At 46.9% G+C, this 20,277-nt stretch overlaps 1 protein-coding gene across 1 annotated transcript in view; it reads left to right on the top strand.

Moving 5' to 3' along the window:
• LOC149325858 (neprilysin-1-like) overlaps positions 1-20,277 on the top strand; it is a 105,309-nt gene that overhangs the window by 40,656 nt on the left and 44,376 nt on the right. The window contains exon 4 of the mRNA XM_089562646.1: positions 2,591-2,776. Coding sequence (XP_089418772.1) covers positions 2,591-2,776 — 186 coding nt within the window. The remainder of the gene's footprint in view (positions 1-2,590; positions 2,777-20,277) is intronic.

Genomic DNA, 20,277 nt, shown 5'->3' with positions numbered 1-20,277 from the left:
AATTTTTTGCAAACTCTATTTTCAATCCTTTCTCTATTTTTGCGCTATTTTTCCATCCACGGCTAACTTTCCCGTTCACTCACTAATCGATGTCTGCGCTATTTCGATGTTTTTTCGACATTTCTGGATCAAATTAGTTAACTGATCATTCTATCGACATAATTTAATTTTGTGCAGCATCCTTACATCATCTAATTTTGATTACGACCACTCATTTGATGCTATATCGTCTGAGAAAGTCACAACTGCTGCGGACACGTTTTATGGACGCGTTTGCAGACACGTTTTGGTGACACGATCCCGCCGAGATAGCCTAGCAATAGCCATGCTTTCGCATTAATATAAATTCCGTTAATATGTAATTTCGACCTGCAAGGTGTATGCTGGGACCACTTGCAAGGATGCTGCAAATCTGGGAGTACCATTCTTTGTCTTCTTTAGGAGACATTCAACCACCGCAGTCACGACAAAGAATGGTACTGCTAGAGCTAAGCCAGAGGTCCCTCGAGAAGAGGTAAGACCAGTGGTGGTGCCACACGTGCATCGTGCGGCCCATAATTTGAAAAAAATTGCCAGCCGCCATGCACGCTGTACGGCTCGCCTTTTCGGCACCGAGAAAGCTAGGAGGCCTTTTCTCCCGTACTGATAAAGACAACACCAAGGAACGATGCTGCGGAACAATGCACAGGAGCCCGTTCGTGAAATGTGCTGAAGGGGTTGTCTACGAAATCCCCCTGTCTTGCGGGCACTTCTACATAGGTCAGAGAGGCAGGCGCCTGAATGAGCGAACGAGGGAACGTGAGAGAAACGTTGAGCAGAAAAAGGAAGGCGCACATCGAACTAAGCTCATTAGTAAGTGCCCGTCCCGCAGTTGAGCCATGCTTCACTGATGGGCGCATTCTGGGCAAAAGCAATAATACGAATGCTAGGGAATTGATAGAAGCGTTTTTTATCAAAAAGAAAGGCGACTTGTGCGTAAGCGACACATCAGTTGTATTGTATAAGAGTGAAAAGAAATTCATGGAGCGCGCCTTATCAGGTCGTTCCTGAGCTTTAGGTGACCCACCTGCGGATGTGACGACAAGCTATATAAGTACGTTTCATGCATGCAATAAAATCAGTTGGAAGTTGGCGCTTCGTCCTGTCATCTACCTATTTGTCTTGTCTGTTTTTTGCGCCTAAAAACTATTTAATTATGGACGTTATTAGACGCCCTGTTTTATTGGCTTTACTTTTGGAAATGAAACCTAAAATTTGTCATGGTCCTGATAATTTACCGAATGTGTTTTTGCAGCCGTATGCCGAAACCATTTCGAATTTTCCTTTTGTGTTGTTTAAAAAAATCTCTGATGTCATCTGAACTTCCGATTGAATGGACGACCGCTCGAGTTTCTCCCTTTTTTAAAGAAAGGTGACTGCTCTTTAATACAGAATTACTGTCCGATTGTTTAACTCCTGCATGCTGTAAAAGTTGGCACATGTTGTAAAACTTATTAATCAATAATTTTCTCGAACACTCTGTATTAAGCGCTTTCCAATACGGATTTCGAAAGGGCTATTCGGCAGCTACACATTTAGTTACAGTAGTATACTTTTGCTGAAACAGTAGATATCAAAGGTCATGAGAAGTCATATTTATGAACTTTAACCAAGCATTTCATAAAGTTCATTAAGAAAACCTGTTTCAAAAACTAAAAATCATTGACCTTACAGACGTTTTGATATCATGGATTGCGACTATCTTACCACTAGAATGGTGCACTTTGTTTCAGTCCATGGGTGCAACTCCATTTGTCCCCCATTAACCTCTGGTGCGCCCCACGGAACTCTTGGGGCCTTTGCCTCTTCTCACCTATACAAATTATATGTGTTTCAGCTGGAAGTGAGAGATACTGCTGAGAATGCGACCCTCGCACTTTTCACACGCGCTTGTCCGCATTTTTGACGCCCTGGCGGTTGCAAACATTCATTATGAAAAACCCAGGCGCTAACAAACGACGACACAGAGGGGACACAGCACTTACTCGCAACTACAAGAATTTTTACTCAGAAGCTTCTACATATGCAACAAAAACCAAAACAAGCCCAGAGTAATGGCACGCCACATGCCGACCGATGAGCAGGAAAAAATAAACTCGTGATTTGTTTTGATTTTTATGGCATATATAGGAGCTTGTGAAAAAAAATTCTTGTAAGTGCGAGTAAGCGCTGTGTCCCCAAACTGTAGTTGTTTGTTAGCGCCTGGGTTTGAATGTTTACCCAATGAATGTGTACCAACCCAACCCAATGAATGTTTACCAACTAGCTCAGCTTTCCGCCCCGCCGCGGTGGCTCAGTGGTTATGGTGCTCGGCTGCTGACCCGAAAGACGCGGGTTCGATCCCGGCCGCGGCGGTTGAATTTCTTTGGAGGAGAAATTCTAGAGGCCCGTGTACTGTGCGATGTCAGTGCACGTTAAAGAACCCCAGGTGGTCGAAATTTCCGGAGCCCTCCACTACGGCGTCTCTCATAGCCTTAGTCGCTTTGGGACGTTAAACCCCATAAACCAACCAACCATCAACTTTCCGCCCTGTTGCGTTGCAAACGTCCAGGTTCCCGAGCTGCAGAAATGGCTGGCGTCTCTCAAGCTCGACCTGAGGGAGGACATGCGAGAGGACGACCCTTTCGACCCCGTCGACGCCCTGGTCGAGCTGTCCATCGTCCACGGACAGCCAGCTGTGCTGGCGCTGCAGCCGGACACACTGCCCGCCCTCCTCCGAAAGAGCCGCGCACTGACGGTACGAACTCTTCGCGTAGCGCACTTTCGTTCTTCGGCAGAGATTCGATGCGGCGACGCTCGATCAAAACAGTGGCGGAGGCCCACAGGGTCGTCAAGGGTCGCGGCTGACTGGCGCTGCTAGGGCGCGACGAAAATTTTTTTTACAATTTAATTCAATTTATTTCTTTCCGTGGAAAGAGGAGCTGAGGCAAAAGGCTGACTTGCCTGACGAAGGCCTCAGCACCCATACACAGCTGGCAATGCAGTGGCAAAAAATAAAACATTTGAAAAAATCTTAATTGTAATACAAGTTAGGAAGAAGAGAGGACGTATATGCAGGTTGTAACACAGTAACGCACAAAAACGATTTGCAACACACACTTTTCTACATAAAGTTCACAGAATAGGCAACGCAACCAGGAATTACTCATCGGAATACATAATCATCAAACAAAGTAGCCTGATTCACAGAATACACGCAGTAACTGTAAGGAAATCTCGAGTGAAGTATTATGGAAATTGAATGTTACTGCTTATTAATTAATGCTTAAGGTCCTTCTCTTCTCGGCTTGCAACTCTGTCTGCGGGTGGTCTTCGTGAGCTGGCTGGCGAGAAGCGCATTCGAAGAATAAAAGATAAAGGGATACTGTTTAATGAGCACACGTCCCTACTGCTGTTCTTGGAACAAGAAAGCTACCAAAAATCCTTATCTTAATCACTGCCCTGAGGCATGGCCCGGAATCGAAGGTTGTTTTAAGGCGAAATTTGCCTTTAATGCTGTCCTTATCAGCCGTGTCGGCAGATATGTCCGCGTTTCGGCGTCACTACTTAAAAAGAAACTGCGTCGAGGCCGGAAATCGAACCAGGGCCTTTGGCATTTGAAGCGGAGACGCTACCACTGCGCAGCGAAGGTTCAAGGTTTGACCGTGAATAAAGGCGCATCTTGTGAATGCATGGATTTCATAAACAAAATGAATGTAATAAAAATAAAAAGAATAAATGCAGAAATAAAAATAAAAATGATAAAAGAAACAACAATAGAAAATAAGATGAAAAATAAAACATGGAAATAAAAATAATAAATGCAGGGGTTTCATAAATAAAATAAAAGAAATAGAAATAAAAATAACGAACCAAAAATAAAAAACAATAAAGATAAGAAAAGAAGCAAAAATAAAAAATAAAAGGGAAAGTGTGAAAAATAAAAAAAAACTGCGCCAGGAAACGCTTTCGCCTTGCAGCGCTTTAGAGAGCCAAAGTGCCCCCTGAATTTTGGCGCAGGTCATGAAGGAGTGTGAAGTGCGCACACTCTTCAGCTCTTGAGTGCGCACTTAGGGTGCCGAGCAGCTAAGCGATTGCATGCTTTAAATGTTCCGAACCCTTTTGTGGGCACGGGCCCCTGTGCACTCGGAAGTTATATTACGATTATATTCAAACTCAGCCATTTTGGACAAAAGCATTTTCCTCCGGGAAAAATTTATGTACGCAATTTATTTTAAGATTTTACTGTACCAATCAATATATCCGCACATCTCCCGTCGGCAGGCTCGCGTGTTTTTTTTCTTTTTTTTGCTAGCGATGTTCTTTTCATCACTATAAATGTTCCCCGTTGGTTTTCTATGGCAGTCGTACCTACTCGGTGCGAGCGACGAGAAAACCTTGAAGAAAATATTTTGATACGCACCGCACCAATGGACCATTACCTTGAATATTTACATAAGATTACCTTACAATATTTCAATACTCAGAAATTTCATCCTAGAATCCTATATATGTACGAATTATGGATGTCGAATAAGAAAAGCAATCCACCTACCTACTTCAACGGAGCATTGCATGTATACAGGTAACCTCCCTTTAAATATAGGGGTATATTTGACTCTACATTTCGCATGTGTTTTGCCTCATTTCACAATAATGGGCGTGGAAAGGGTAGTTAAGTGCAGTTTTTGAACTTTTCTTGTACCGCATCAAACACCGCCGCGGTAGCTCAGTGGTGATGGCGCTTGGCTGCTGACCCGAAAGACGCGGGTTCGATACCGGCCCTGGCGGTCGAACTCCGATGGAGGCGAAATTCTAGAGGCCTGTGTAGTGTGCGATGTCAGCGCACTCTACACTCTACACTAGGCTGCACTCTAATCTCTCTGTGTAGGAAGAAAAGGAAAATAACTTATTTGAACTGTAATAATGCAAAAACAATTTCTTACGTACTACATTAAGTTTATGAGGAAACAAAAATGTGATAACAATTAATGTATGCAATTTAGGTGTTCTGGCACCTATGCAAATAGACTCACACCATGTTTGCCAGATTCACAAGTTCTCTTTTGATGTTGGGGGCCGTTAGTCAGGCCTAATTAAGCCAAAATAATTTTTATTAATAAGATGGCACAGCTCTCGCGTTAGGCCCACTAGCCATAAAACATACCATCGCATTTAACATGTCCTCTCATTCTTCGGCTTGTCGCCCCTTAGCCAGTTATTTCGCTGCTCTCACGTTTCCCCAATAACCCTGGGAGGACTTCCGATTATATATCTTTTGTGGAGGAGTGGTGCAGCTTGGGATCAAGGCAAGTTGAGTTTACCCCACGGCTTCCCCTTTTTTTAAGCTGCCGGATTTTGTAGGCACCATAACAGAAACTCATTTTCTGTTTTTGGTCAACCACCGGTTGCGCTTGTAGCAGCTTAGCTCTTGCTGCAAGGTTGAGTGGAGGTATGTCACGCTGCTTTCCTGTCCCACGAGAGGAAAGCATGCCGTAAAGAAGTCTGATGAAAAATGATGACGCCGAAGAATAAACTCGGTTCACTAAAGATGCACATTATTTGCCTCCCAGAAATTTCGTTCCTCAGTGGAGCCCGATTTTCTCAATACGCAGTGCTCATGCAGTTTCCACGAAATTTCTCTGTTAAGATCATGGCCAGGATTTTTAAGCGAGAAGTACCTGTTCCAACTCACCTGAAGGCATTACAGAGCGCTAGCTCTCTTTTTTAGAAGACACTCGCTGCGGTTGCTTCCGCGCGTTTAGAGCATTTTTCAACGGGTCACCGTACTGAGCCCCTCCAGCACTGTTTGACTTTAGCAGATTTGTTGCTGCCCTGAAGAAGGGGAGCGCACACATTCTTCGAGTATTTAAGTGGTCGGGCCGGGGCGAACACATGGCTGCGGCGCGGGATGCGAGACTTGCGGAGTGCGCGCAGCATTTCCAGGGAGGCATTGACATGGCTTGGTAGAGCTGGGGAAGGCTCTAGCTCCTGCTACCTCTTTTTTGGGTGGGAGTGGGGTTGTGGGGAGGGGTTGGGAAGTAACAAGTCCGTGGACGAGGCCGTAGAGGGCACCAAGCAAGCCGCACTCGTGGAAGCTTTGCAGGGACGTTCGTGACATGATCTCGGCTTGTGGAGGGAAGTGGGGCCTCACTAGGCTTGTCGATGACGCGTGGCATGGAACGCCGCTCTAGCGAATGAGCGCGAGCGTCTTGCTGGTCCGCACGTGTTTTGCCGGGGTTCCGAGAGGACTTCGCATATTCATCCAGTGTTCATATCCGGCTATTACGAGGGCGGCCTTATGACCCGCCGAATACACTCATGTGTATGAGGTGTCGAATGCAAACTCTCCTAGCAAACGCAACATCTACGTTGCTGCGGCTTTGCATCCGGCTCACGCTCTCGCACCGAGGCTGCTTCTGCCGTTCATTCTTTGGCGCTCTCTAAGGTACGGTGCTTACGTCCTCCTGGCGCACGTTGTTCACTGATCTCCATGGGGTCGCCACGCATTTGTCACGTACACGCTGGTTCCAGAGCTTGATAGCCCCATTACTGATCGTTCTCGCGCCGTCCAGTCACTTCGCCTCCGCGCGTCACGCTCTCGGACGAACCTCGGCTGGCAAAAATCGAGCGAGTTTTCGCCCAAGTGTCAAAGGTGCAGAGGTACTGGACTTGCTGCGGCGTCGGTGGCATGAGAGAAAGGACGAGCGCGCGGGTCAGCAGCCGAACGCGCCGCTAAAAAAGGAAAGCATTTGTGTGTGCAGATAAGTTTCTCTTTTTAAGCGTGGAATGTTTTTATCTCCCATTGGCGTCAAACTCGGGCGAATCAAAGAGAGAACATGAAACGAGCTTCCTAAAAATTTTCCGTGCGAACGGTTACCAGCTTGCCACTTGCTGAAGAAACCGGCGCACTGTGGGCAGCGCTGTGACAGCGTGTGTGTTGCTGCGATTGCATGCCGTGAGCGCGGCTTCATCATATAGCTCGCAGGCGACAAGACGCAAGACGTGCACAAAAAAGTGAAGGCGGCAAGACGGGAGCAGTGCGGACAGCGCGCGCCAGAGCGGTGCCACGGATGATGTTCTGTCTGTCTATATCGTTGACTCGTGCGTCTGAGACTCGACTTTGCCGCCATGATGTGGTTCAGTGTGGAATGATCTATACGAGACCTATCTCATAGCTGCGGCTAGCACCATCTAGATAAGCCCTACTAGATAAGCTGCACCGGTACTCTTATTTTTTTTCATTATTTCCCATTCTCCAGTATGGAGGGGGTTTAAGTAAAAGCTGCATGCAAGCAGCTTGAGGGGTCCTCCACCCCTGTACAAGCAAGAGCAATGGGAGGGATAAAGCACTTAACTTGTGGGGCGCTTTCACAGGGCAACATATCATAATCGCTACAGTACATTGAACGCACAAATCGTTAAAGCGACAACTTCAAAATGTTAGGATAGCTTCACAATCAAACAATGCATAAATGTGTCAACAATGTGGTCTCACATTAACGCATCGTTAAATTGCCTTTGCGAGCCGTGGAACAAACCTATTAAAGGCGATTGATCAGGAGCAATTTGAATTGTACAGAGTGACATCTGCTCTAGGCGACTCGAGAGGCTGCAATTTGTTTCAGGCGTCTGCGGTTTACGGAGGTCTCCGTTTGTTGTACAGGCACTGCTGCAAACCTGAACGGGCCAGTCCCAGAATTCACGAAAGGAGCTCCAGTTGATAACCGAGCACACTTAGAGCTGCGTGATTCCCTCGAAGCCGAGCTCGGAGCAGTTCTTCTGTGGCGAGGAGAGCAATTGTCTTAGATGTAAGGTGCGATTTTCTTTAAGAAAACCCATTCATTGAATTGTGTCTCTGGAGCACTATTGTGGCCCTACATACGTCACAGACTACCTGCGTCCATTGACTTCCCCTTCCCTGATGGAGTGATGAGATGCCCTAAGCCGCACTTATCTGAGGGCCCTCCCATATTATTTCACTCCCTTGTGGCCTCAAAAATCCCAAATGATGTCACCGTGGTATCAAAGAAAAAAAAATAGGGACGACCAATCGGACTTAAGCTGAAGATTCGATAGCATAATGCCTTCCCTCGCCATTCTGTTACAGTTCTGATTCAAATTGAAATTGAAAGTTTATTTCTCCACACACATTACAGTGGAAAAAGGGGATACTCGACAAAAAGCTTCGTAATGCAGCTTGAAGTCGCACCCAGTGCCCCATGAATACAACGACAGCAGGCTTAAGGTGAGCGTAATATCCTCATCAAAAGAAAGAAAAGAACAACAACAGTGTAACCCAGACCGCGTACACAACAGCATAGATACACATAAATAATAGGAACAATATAGAATACAATACACCAAACTAATTTACAATGACGCCACAATAGACTCAACAATGCACATGACAGATAATAACTGTTTATTTGAGATGTCTTGTATACAAACATTATTTACTGCCAATATGTTAAGGTAATTTACTAGGTTATAGGATGAGGACTGTTTACGATGTATAGTACGGCAGAAGGGTAGAAGCCAAGGTAAACTACATCGGGTATTGTACACTGGCGTGTATTGGTGTGTACTGATTGTATTCCAATTCTTAATGCGCTGTCTTTCACTGCCCAATCTATTTCATTTCTGATTCAGTTCCAGATCCGACTACGCGTCTAAGCAAAAGGAAAAGGGACTGTGGCTGTATCGACATCTGGATGGATACTGCCACATTCATTAAAAGCACGTTCCATTGTTTCTACAGATTTAGGCATGTCAGATGTTCTGGAGCTTCAGCTACTAACATGCGAGGGGGGATACACAGAGACATTACAACTATACAGGGGGACTAGATTCAAGTACCCACCACCACACAAAACCCTCACGAGGGAGGAAGCAGTCGGCTGGCGTAGGCTACAAACAAACTCCTTCCCCAACTTGTACATCTATAACAAGATGTCACCAACACAATACAGAGCAAACTGCCCCTGGTGCGGCGACACACCCACACTATACCACATCACATGGGAGTGCGAACGAAATAAAGCATTCCACCAATACGAATTCCCGAGTGCGGAGCAATGGGAGAGCCGGCTCACCAGCAGCGAGCTCGCGGCCCACAGGGCCTTAGTCCGGCACGCTACTGATGCAGCGCGACTCAGTGGAGCCCTGGACTAGGGGCCCAACCTTGCTGAAGAGAAGCCTCAAGTCGCCGGCGCCACGAAAGACGACGGAGGCTTCGAATCCGCGAATCTCTTAAAAGATCTCAATAAAAGTTTTCTACTACTACTACTACTACCACGCACTGGAACGTGTCATCACCATGGTCGTTTTTTTTTTCTGTAGTTTCGCGGTCTAAGACACCGTCATCTCGTTTCAAAGAGTAGGGCGCTGCCTCTTGAGTGATCATTATAGATTCGTTCCTTCCTGATTTGCCTTTTCCATTTTCTTTGCAGCTGTAGAGTCTGCTTTTTCTCCATTCAATTAATGCAGTTATTACGCTCTGCGCTTTTTATCTCTCGCATAAAGCTCCTTATTTCTACGTCCTAGTTTCCTCGATAATTACTGGCGAGTTTTCTATTACATTTCCTTCATTGTGAATCAAATCTCTTTCTGTACAAGTATTTCAAAGCTTCAGCTGACCGCTTCTAATCGGCGAAGTTCCTCGAGCGTTCTTCATACAATACTTTACTTTCTGCTTCTCGCGCTTAAACCGATATCCTACCCATTTCACCTGAACGCTCTTATTTGAAGTTTCGCCGCGTGCACCTAGTGCTAATAATTTATTTCTAGCCCCGACTGAACTTAGGCACTAAACCCAATTCCCAGAAGTAAGCCCTGCCGTTGATATTGCCTTTCAAGTATACCTCTCAGCCCTTCATGCCTGTAATACGCCCACAAGACTCTATAATCTAGGAGTCTTCTCGGGCTTTTCTAACTACATCTCTTCTTCGTTCACCCTGCACTGATATACATGGTGTCCCAGCTAACTTGGACCAAGATTTTGACAAAACCTAAGCGTTCTTCAGATCTGAAATCTTGTGGATGTTGTTAGGGTTTATTTACAGTTACAGTACCATTTTTTTCTCGTCCTATTGGAATAATTAGCCGAGATAATTAATTCAACTTCTTAAATATAGCTTGAAACGTTCAGGCGTCAATACGAAAGCAGTGGAGCTCCGCAAATATTGTCCAATCATTTCACTTCCAACGAGATAGACTTAGCGTGTCCGTTTTTATTCCGGAAAAACGAAAGCCCGCGGAGTTTAAAAAATACCACCTGACAGCGCGCTCCGTGCTCCAGGATGCGCCGCGATTACAGCGCTCTCATCCGTGTTTTGTAAAAAAACATCACTCGCTTCGCGGCTTTTGTGCTGCCCGCGTTGTGCTTTGTTCCAAGATAAGCGTCAGTGGGTTCGGACGGCAGTTGAAAGAAAGCGCGGCTCCCGTTTTTCAGGGTAATTTACACGACATCATCAAGCTTGTCATGCGTGCCTTTGCACTCATGAGATTGTCATCGTTCCTCCGCATGCACTCTGCTAACGTGAGAGCACAATTATCGCCGCAGGAACGGAAGTCACGCTTTCTTTCAACTGCCGCCCGAAGCCACTGGCGCTTATCTTGGAACCAAGCTCAACGCGAAGCCCTGTGTTGGGCAGCGCGAAAGGCGCGAAGCGAGTGATGTTTTTTGCAAAGCACCGATGTGAGCGCTGTAGTCTTGGCGCACACGGGCGCACGGAGCGCGCTGTCAGGTGGTATTTTTTAAACTCGCGGTCTTTCGTTTTTCGAGAATAAAAACGGACACGCTAAGTCTATCTCGTTGGATGCGCCTAGGTTGGACAACATTTGTGGAGCTCCACTGCTTTCCTATTGACGTCTGAACATTTCAAGCTATATTTAAAAATTTAATTTATTTATCTGGACTACTTATTCAAGTAAGATGAGCAGAAAAATGGTACTGTAACTTCAGATAAACCCTAAGAACATCCATCTAATTTCAGTTGTGAAGAACGCTTAGGTTTTTTCAATATCATTGTTCAAGTTACCTTGACACCCTATATTTGTTTTCTTGCAGCCTGCGTTTCTCATGGCTGATCAGCGCAATCGTTAAATATCATCCAAACTGACTTTATTACGCTAATTGCAACGCGAGTATCAATCTATAAGATAATAGTATAAAATTGTCAGCATACATTAAAGCCAAAAGCCGGGCCTCTATGACCATTACACCTAATCTGTACGAGAGATTATAACCTATATTAATTTCTCGTTACTTTCTTTACGTATTTGTTACATAAATCATGAATAGCAGCGGTGATAACGGACAACCCTGCCTTATTCATTTACGCAACTCAACTGTTCTCCCACCAGTTATCCTTTACTGTGATATGCAGTTTGTTTCTCAGCACATATTCTTTACAAATATTTTATTCTCATGACGGATGCCTTCATCTTTCAGTATGCTGCACAGGAGCTCCCTCTTTACGTTGTTTTGCAGTGCCTATGCCCAGGAACGCTAAATTATGAGGCCTGTGCTCAGCTTCAGCGATTCCTAGTCACTGCATGCAAGCACAAACTGGTTTATCATCTAAGCACCTGCCACTTCTCGACCCATTGTGAACTTCCCCCAGTACATCATTACTTTCTGTCCAATTCCATTTCTTACACAGCGAGTAGCTATGTAACCGAAGTTCTTATACACATATGGAGGAAACCAACAGTCGCTGAAGCCAACGAAAGCATAGGGCAGTCTTCCTGTTTTTAAGCTTTATTGTGTTAATGATGGGAAATGAAGGCATAAATAATTTACGCCTTAAATACAGCAGGTCAGAAATTAGAACTAAACACAAACACATGCCGCCGGAGGAATCCGAACCAACGATTTCCGAATTTCGTGCACCAGCTGAGCTGCTCTTCTACTTTAGAGGGTTTTTAACCTTGCCAGTGTAAACCAGCACCACCCTCCTTCGAACCCGAAAGACGCGGGTTCGATCCCGGCCGCGGCGATTGAATTTCTTTGGAGGAGAAATTCTAGAGGCCCGTGTACTGTGCGATGTCAGTGCACGTTAAAGAACCCCAGGTGGTCGAAATTTCCGGAGCCCTCCACCACGGCGTCTCTCATAGCCTTAGTCGCTTTGGGACGTTAAACCCGATAAACCAAACCAAACCATCATTCATAGCGCGGACGTGGCACGTCCTGTATTACCGCGACTGTAATTGGGGACGTGACCGAACTGTGAGCAAAGAAGCCGTGTGATAGCCCTCTTCTGCTACCTTTATCACCAGGACTACCAGAACCGAGGCCCTAGTTACGCTCTTAAGCAAGCAGCTGTAACCAAGGTCGTCATGACATACAAATGGAGGTAGCCAACAGTCACCGAAACCAAGGCAAGCACACTAGGGGAAGGTTTCTCGAGGTTAGGTTGCATGCGACATGGCCACCCTCGAAAGTAGGAAACTGGACAGCCGCCGCACTCGCTCACTTGGTAAAGCGCCCTATGCGAAGCTGTCGTAACTGGCCTGAAGGATCTTATGTTGGCCCTGTCATCTTCCCCTTAATGGAACAATTAAGTTCATTCTACTCTATCCTGAGCTCCCCGCCCTTTTCTTATTTCATATTATTACGTGAATAAATGCCCAAGGCACGGCGTACGCCGACCAAGTGCCCTGCGCGGAAGGAGATGAGGCGTGGGGAGCGCGCGGAGGAGCGAGCGCGCGCAGACGAGGAGGACAATGATTGGGGGCCGCCGGGGGTGTTCCTTCGGCTCTCCGACTGTGTGCGCTTTCCTCTGGGCTGGACCATCGTCCCGTTGCAGTATGACTATTCTCGATGCTTTTAACAACGTTTCGTTGCAGCTCGGACAAGGTTCATTCACTACCTTGGAAGAAATTTCTTCAGTCCCTCAAGTTTTGCTTTCCGGAATATGTGCCTCCATTATTCCAGTTAGGATTGTGCAATTCTAAACTCAGTTCCGTTTGACTGTGCCATGCTTCGTCTCCGGCAGGGAGGTTGCCCTATTGTCGCTGCTAAATGACTCAGCAATTATTGACGTAATGTATTTCACAGTATCGTCCCTTTTCTAAGCAATTCCCCTGGGATCTTATATCAATTCCCCCTTTCATTGTTTGCCCCGGCAGTTTATAATTTCATGGTGCAACTTTATTTTTATCACAAATTCGGGCCATGTAGTGAACAGTGAGGTTCTTTACTGTACTCCGGATGTACTGTACCTGCCTCCCCTTTAGCACCCTCCCGTGACTTTGTCAGGCACAAGATCCGCTGTACCACGTGTTTGTAGCAGACACTTACACCGCCACACCGCCGGATTATTAGTTGAAACCGGAGTTCAGAGAACGAATCTGATGTACATTTATCGGTTGTTCATTCGGTTTCAACCAAAAACACCAACCTTTAGTTATACAACCAAATCTACCTGCTCTGTGGCATACTTAAGCGAAACGGCCACGCTAACAAACCGAGAACATAGAACATATTCTTCATTGCAAAGGAAGCATCTTCAAGAACGGCTACGATGGGTAAACGTTAATGAGTAAGTTCTCCTAAATTTCATTCCCCACCCACGCATCATAATCAACATCAGCCTGACTGCACATACTGCAGAGCAAAGGACTCACCCATGTCTCTCCAATTATTCTTGTCCTTCGCCAGCTGCTGCCACTGTATCCCCGCTAACTTTTTAATCTCATCCGCCCACTTAACTATCTGCCTCCCCCTGATACGCTTGCCTTCTCTTGGAATCCACTCCGTTACCCTTAAGGACCAGCGCTTACTTGCACTCGCAATACATGCCCTGCCAGAGCGCATTTCTTCCTATTGATGTCTACTACGATGTCATTATCCCGGCGTTTGTTCCCTCACCCACTCCGCCCGCTTCCGACCTCTTAACGTTACACCTATCATTTTTCTTTCCATAGCTCGCTGCGTTGTTCTTAACTTAAGCTGAACCCTCTTTGTTAGCCTCCACGTTTCTGCCCCATAGGTAAGTACCGGTAGGATACAGCTGTTGTAGACTTTTCTCTTGGGGGATGTTGGCAAACTGCCATTCTTGATCTGAGAGAACCTGCCATATGCGCTTCACCCCATCCTTATTCTTCTGGTTATTTCCCTCTCAGGATCCGGATCTGCGGTCACTACCTGCCATAAGTAGACATATTTTCTTACTACTTCCAGCACCTCGCTACCAATTGCGAACTGCTGTTCCCTTGCTAGGTTGTTGAACATTACTTTGGTTTTCTGCATGTTAATTCTTAGCCCCATCGTTCTGCTCTGCCTGTCTAACTGATTGATCATGCTTTGCAGTTCTTGTCCTGAGTGGCTTAGCAAAGCAATCTCATCAGCGAATCGCAGATTACTCAGGTATTCTCCATTAACTCTTATCCCCAACTGTTCCCAATCGAGGCCTCGGAACACCTCCTGTAAATAGGCGGTCAATAGCATTGGGGAGACCGTGTCTCCTTGCCTCACGCCTTTTCTTATTACAATTTTATTGCTGACTTCATGGAGGACTATGGTAGCTGTGCAGTGTTTATAGACATCTTCCAATATTTGCACACCTGGCACTTCTACACTCGGATTCCGCAATGCCGGCATGACTGGTGAGGTTTCTACTGAGTCAAATGATTTCTCGTAATCAATGAGGTCTCTATTAGGGGTGTGCGAATATCAAAATTTTCGAATACGAATCGAATACGAATACTTAGCTCCGAATATCGAATCGAATATCGAATAATGAAGGACAGACGCATTTAACCCCTACAAAACATTTATTTGAGCATCAAAGAACATCACAGTTCAACTATCAATGAATAAAAGTACACAAAAGGTGTGTGTGGCTGCACAAAAAGTATCAAAGTCGAGAACGTTATTCTTAGAGGAGTGTAAACATCATAGAAAATGACTAGTACACAGCACTGATTAAGGCTAGCATGTCATAAGCACAAAAGCGCGTTGCTGGGATGCAGCAGCTTCGCGGATGGCTTCCCTCAGCCTTGGTTCGCCATAGCACGAATCAGAGTCGGACGCGCATTGGCAGGTATAGCCACAAAGGAGCTCATCAGCACAGTCAGCTACGGCATGACCTAACGTTGCGCAAGGCTCTGGGCGCCGCCATGTTGCTATGTCTATGTCGATAGGACTTGCGGACTGAAATGAACGCCGGTGCTCACAATCGAATATTCGGCCAAATAGGAATATTCGCGTCCGGTCGAATATTCGACACAACACGAATACTTGGTTTTCGAATCGAACACGAATACTAAAAATATGTTATTCGAATTATATTCGAAAATTCCGAATATTCGCACACCCCTAGTCTCTATATAGGGGTTGGTTACTGTTGTGTTTTGGGATAACGTAAGAGCAATCTTTATTCACATGGGTTACACGTTACATAGGGCCGGCGTCTGGCCGTACACACAAGCACTTGCTGGGGTGCCCGGGGCGGTGGCGCCGTCTCGTGCCACGCACTCAATACACGCACACACACAGGTGCTGGGATGGTGGCGCCATCTCTTGCCACACACTCAATACACATACACAGCACTCCTTCTTCCTTAAGAAGGTTATCGGTAACGTAGGGGCTTGCGAACAGTTCTAGTTGAACGTCTCACAGATGGCATCGCCGCAGCCTCCAAGGTGCTTGCGGTGCTGGCTACGTCTTCCTCGGTGCTTGCAGGTGTACCCGCTGCACTTGATGCTGGAGTGGCTAAGTGCTTTTTCACTTGGTTGTTGTGACGGCGAACTTTCCCTTGAGGGGTTGAAACCGTTACCATCGAAGTTCCGTTCGTTTCATCAACTTCGCCCAACCACCATTTAACTCCTCTGCCGAAATTGCGAACTGCAACCTTGTCACCTTTCTTGTATTTGGGTCCCTTTTTCGTCTCTCCGCCATGCCTCTTGGATTCTGTCAGCAACTGCTCGGGTGCACTCTCTTCCTCCCTTCTAGGAATGCAAAGATCCAGCTTCGCTTTCATTGGGTATGCCAACATCAGCTCAGATGGTGACGTTCCATTTGGGCGGGGTGCTCTACGGTACATAAGCAGCCATCTCGCTAGCCGGAGCTTGAGATCTCCACCCGTGGTTTTCTTGAGGTCGTCCTTTACAGTTCGAACTGCTCGCTCAGCCAAACCATTTGATGCCGGATGGAAAGGAGCTGTCCGTAGGTGCTTAATGCCATTTTCCGAAAGGAATGCCTGGAAAGCTTGGCCAGTAAATGGGGTTCCATTGTCTGTTACAATGCACCTTGGCAGCCCAAACCGTGCAAAAATATCCCTCAAATGCTCTACATAGTGTTTTCCGCTGTTGCACTTGGCACGATGATAACTTCAAGCCACTTTGACTTGGCGTCTACAAGTACAAGGAGCATTTTAACTTCAAATGGTCCGGCATAGTCCAGGTGCACACGTTCCCAGCATTCACTTGGCTCAGGCCATGACACTGGTTCAGTCTTTACTGGCATTGGAGAATTCTGCAGACACTGTGTACACTGTCGAGCACACTTTTCGATTTCAGCATCCATACTAGGCCACCAAAACAAAGACCTTGCCATGCCTTTCATGACAACCATTCCCTGGTGCGTTTCGTGTAGCAGTTCCAAGATATGCTTCTGGGCAGGAGTAGGCACCACGATTCGGTTACCCCAGTACAAGAGATTTCTGTACGTGTTCAGCTCATCACGTCTTTGCCAGAATGGCTGTAGGGCTTTGTCCGGGGTGCTTTGTGGCCATCCGTTCTTGACCCACAGCAGCACTTGGCTTAGGGCTTGATCACAACTCGTGTTTTGCTGAAGCTGCTTCACTGACACTGTCAGCTTTTCCATGCTTGAGACTGAATTCACCAGCTCTGGTGGTTCAGGTGGATCAGCAAAGAGCACTGCCAGTGGTAGCCTGCTCATGGCATCTGCATTTCCATTGAGACGTCCAGGTCGGTGCTCAATAGTATACGTGTAGGCACCAAGTTTGAGTGCCCAACGCTGGATACGTGAAGCAGTCATGGCTGGAATTGTTTTATCTTCACGGAAGATGCCGACCAGTGGCTTGTGATCAGTGATGAGGATAAAGCTGCGACATAGCAAGTAGTCTCTGAAGCGTGTGACACCAAATATAATGGCTAGTGCCTCCTTTTCCAGATGTGGGTAGTTTCGCTCCGCAGGTGTGAGAGTTCGAGATGCGAATGCTAGTGGGAATTCAACCCCTTTATCACGATGTGAAAGCACCGCACCTACACCATACGGTGAAGCGTCACAGGCTAGCACGAGCTCCTTAGATGGGTCATAGTGTGCCAACACTTTTGCCTCGATGATGGCTTCCTTGCTTTTGACAAAAGCTTTTCGTTCTTCATCTGTCCACCTCCAGTGACTGTTCTTGTGAAGCAGTGCATACAACGGTGCTAGTAGTCTGGACAGGTTCGGCAGAAACTTTCCGTAGTATGACAGGAGTCCCATGAAGGATCTCAGCTCACCAACGTCCTTGGGCTCGGGCGCTTCAATGATGGCTTCTGTGTTTTTCTTTGATGGTTGAAGACCAGTGGCATTGCTCTCGTGGCCCAAGTAAATGAGAGATGGTTTGAAAAACTCACACTTTTCCTGTTTGAGCTTCAACCCTGACTCTTTGACTCGTTGCAGAACTTTGCGCAGATTCTGAAGGTGCTCTGCGTCAGTTCTTCCTCTCACCAAAACATCGTCTAAGTAGACTGATGTGCCTGGGATGTCACGAAGGGTTTCTTCCATTCTTCTCTGGAAGAGGGCAGGTGCTGATGAAACACCAAATGCCAGACGGTTGTAAGCAAAGAGACCCTTGTGTGTGTTGATGACCAGTAGCTTACTGGTTTCTTCATCAACAGGTACCTGATTGTAAGCTTCGCGGAAATCTAACTTGGGAAACTTGACTCCGCCTTGCAAGGATGCGAATTTGTCTTAAACTTTTGGCAATGGGTACTGTGTCGTTACCACAAATCCTGACACTTTGGCCATCTGCTTTGAGTACTGGTAAAATCGGCGAAGCCCACTCAGAATGGTCCACTGGTGTGATGATGTTTTCATGTTCTAGACGCTGAAGTTCATTTTCAACCTTGGCCCGAAGTGCGTAGGGTACCGTGCGAGGTCTGAAGTATCGTGGCCGTGCATCGGGTCGAACGTTGATATGCACCGGTGGTCCTTTCAGTGTCCCGCAGCCTGGTCTGAAGATCTCTTCAAACTCCTGCAGCATTTCTTTCACTTTCCCTTCAGTGGTGCTTTCGAGCTGTGTCGCATTTACTTGGTGTGGTAGCAGGTCAAATGCTGTAAGCCAATCCCTGCCGCACAGGTTAGGGCTCTTGCAGGCTACTACAAGCAGTGTCTGCTGACATGTAGTCTCGCCAAGACATACGTCAACCGCCAGCGTTCCCTGCACCGGTATTGTAACACGTATGCAGTTCAGCTTGATGTCTGTCCGTGAAAGCTGCGGCAAAACACCTTGGTGCTGCCGGTAAGTATCTTTTGAGATTAACGAAACGGGAGAACCTGAATCCAACTCCATTTCCAGTGGCACTCCATTGACTATGAATGTCACTGTGATTGGCTTCAGGGGTGACTGTGCACGCAAAGAACGCAGATAGTACTCAGGTTGCTTCTCGGTCGACTGTACTGCATTCACTGCAGTTGCGCTCAGCTTCTTCCCTTTCTCAGCACCAGACAAACAGCAGCTCGCCAGGTGACCTACTTTGTCGCACTTGTAACACCTTGTGTTGATGTGCTTGCATTCCGGGGGCCTGTGATCACAGGATCCGCAGCGTACACACGGCCTGGACTTCTCTTGGCGTCCGGTTTTGATCTTGCCTTTAGGCTTCGGGTCTTGCCCTTTTTGGCCACCGAGCCCTTGCAGGTACTTTTTCTTGTGCTTGACATAATTCGCTGAGCCTTCTTGAACCGGGGAAGTCGGTATGTCCGCGTGGCCCTTTCGCAGCTCGTTTACTTTGAGTTCCGCCGCCTCTGCCGTTCTAGCAATCTCAAGCGCTTTATCTAGGGTGAGGCTCTTCTCAACTAACAACCGTTGCTGCACGACTCTGTCACGAATTCCACACACAAGTCTGTCTCTCAGCATGCGGTTCAGCGCCGTACCGAAGTTTCAGTGTTCCGCCATTTGCCGGAGCTCGGCGACAAACACCGCGACGCTTTCATTCTCGAGCTATACTCTGGTGTGGAAGCGATAACTTTCGGCTATTTCCGATGGAGCGGGGCTGAAGTGGCTGTTGAGAATAGCCATGAGTTCAGTAAACTTCTTTTCTTTAGGCTTTTCGGGCGCTAGCAAACTACGGAGCGTCGCGTACGTGCTTGTTCCGACCGTCGACAAAAATACCCACTTTTTCTTATCGTCGTCTTCGATGCCATTTGCATTGAAGAACGCATCCAGCCGTTCCGTGTATGACGACCACGGCTCTTTGTTGTCGTATTCTTCGACTCGACCAAACGTCGCCATGTTTGCGCGGGAACGAAGCGTGCTTCGCTTCACTGGCTACTGGCGCAAGTTCACTTGCCTGCGTGCATCACAATGCGATGTCTTCGCACGAAGCGTGCTTCAATTCACTGGCGCAAGTTCACTTGCCTGCGTGCATCACGGTGCGATGTCTTCGCTTGCGTCCGGGTCCCCGCTATCCCATCCTCGTCGCCAGTTGTTGTGTTTTCGGATAACGTAACAGCAATCTTTATTCACATGGGTTACACGTTACACAGGGCCGGCGTCAGGCCGTACACACACAGCACTTGCTGGGGCGCCCGGGGCGGTGGCGCCGTCTCGTGCCACGCACTCAATACACGCACACACACAGGTGCTGGGATGGTGGCGCCATCTCTTGCCACACACTCAATACACATACACAGCAGTTACATTCTGCGCATTTCTCTATCACCTGACTGATAGCGTGAATATGGTCTATTTTCGAGTATCCTTTACGAAAGCCTGCCGGATCATTTGGTTGATTGAAGTGTAAGGTTTTCCTGATTCTATTTGCGATTACCGTAGTAAACACCTTATAGGCAACGGACAGTAAGTTGATTAGTGTGTAATTTTTCAAGTCTTTGACGTTTCCTTTCTTATAAATTAAGATAATGTTAGTGTTCTTCCAAGCTTCTGGTACTCTCGAGGTCACAAGGCATTGCGTGTTCAGGGTGTCTAGTGTTTCTAGCACAATCTCTCCTCCGTACTTCAACAAATAGGATGTTGCCTGAACCCCACCAGCTGCTTTCCCCCTTTGCATTGTTCCTAAAG

Source organism: Amblyomma mixtum, chromosome 10 (assembly GCF_055824585.1).
Source record: "Amblyomma mixtum isolate Tamu chromosome 10, ASM5582458v1, whole genome shotgun sequence".
NCBI lineage: Eukaryota > Metazoa > Arthropoda > Arachnida > Ixodida > Ixodidae > Amblyomma > Amblyomma mixtum.
The sequence above is the reverse complement of the archived record's forward strand: the minus strand, read 5'-3'. Positions and strand labels throughout refer to the sequence as shown.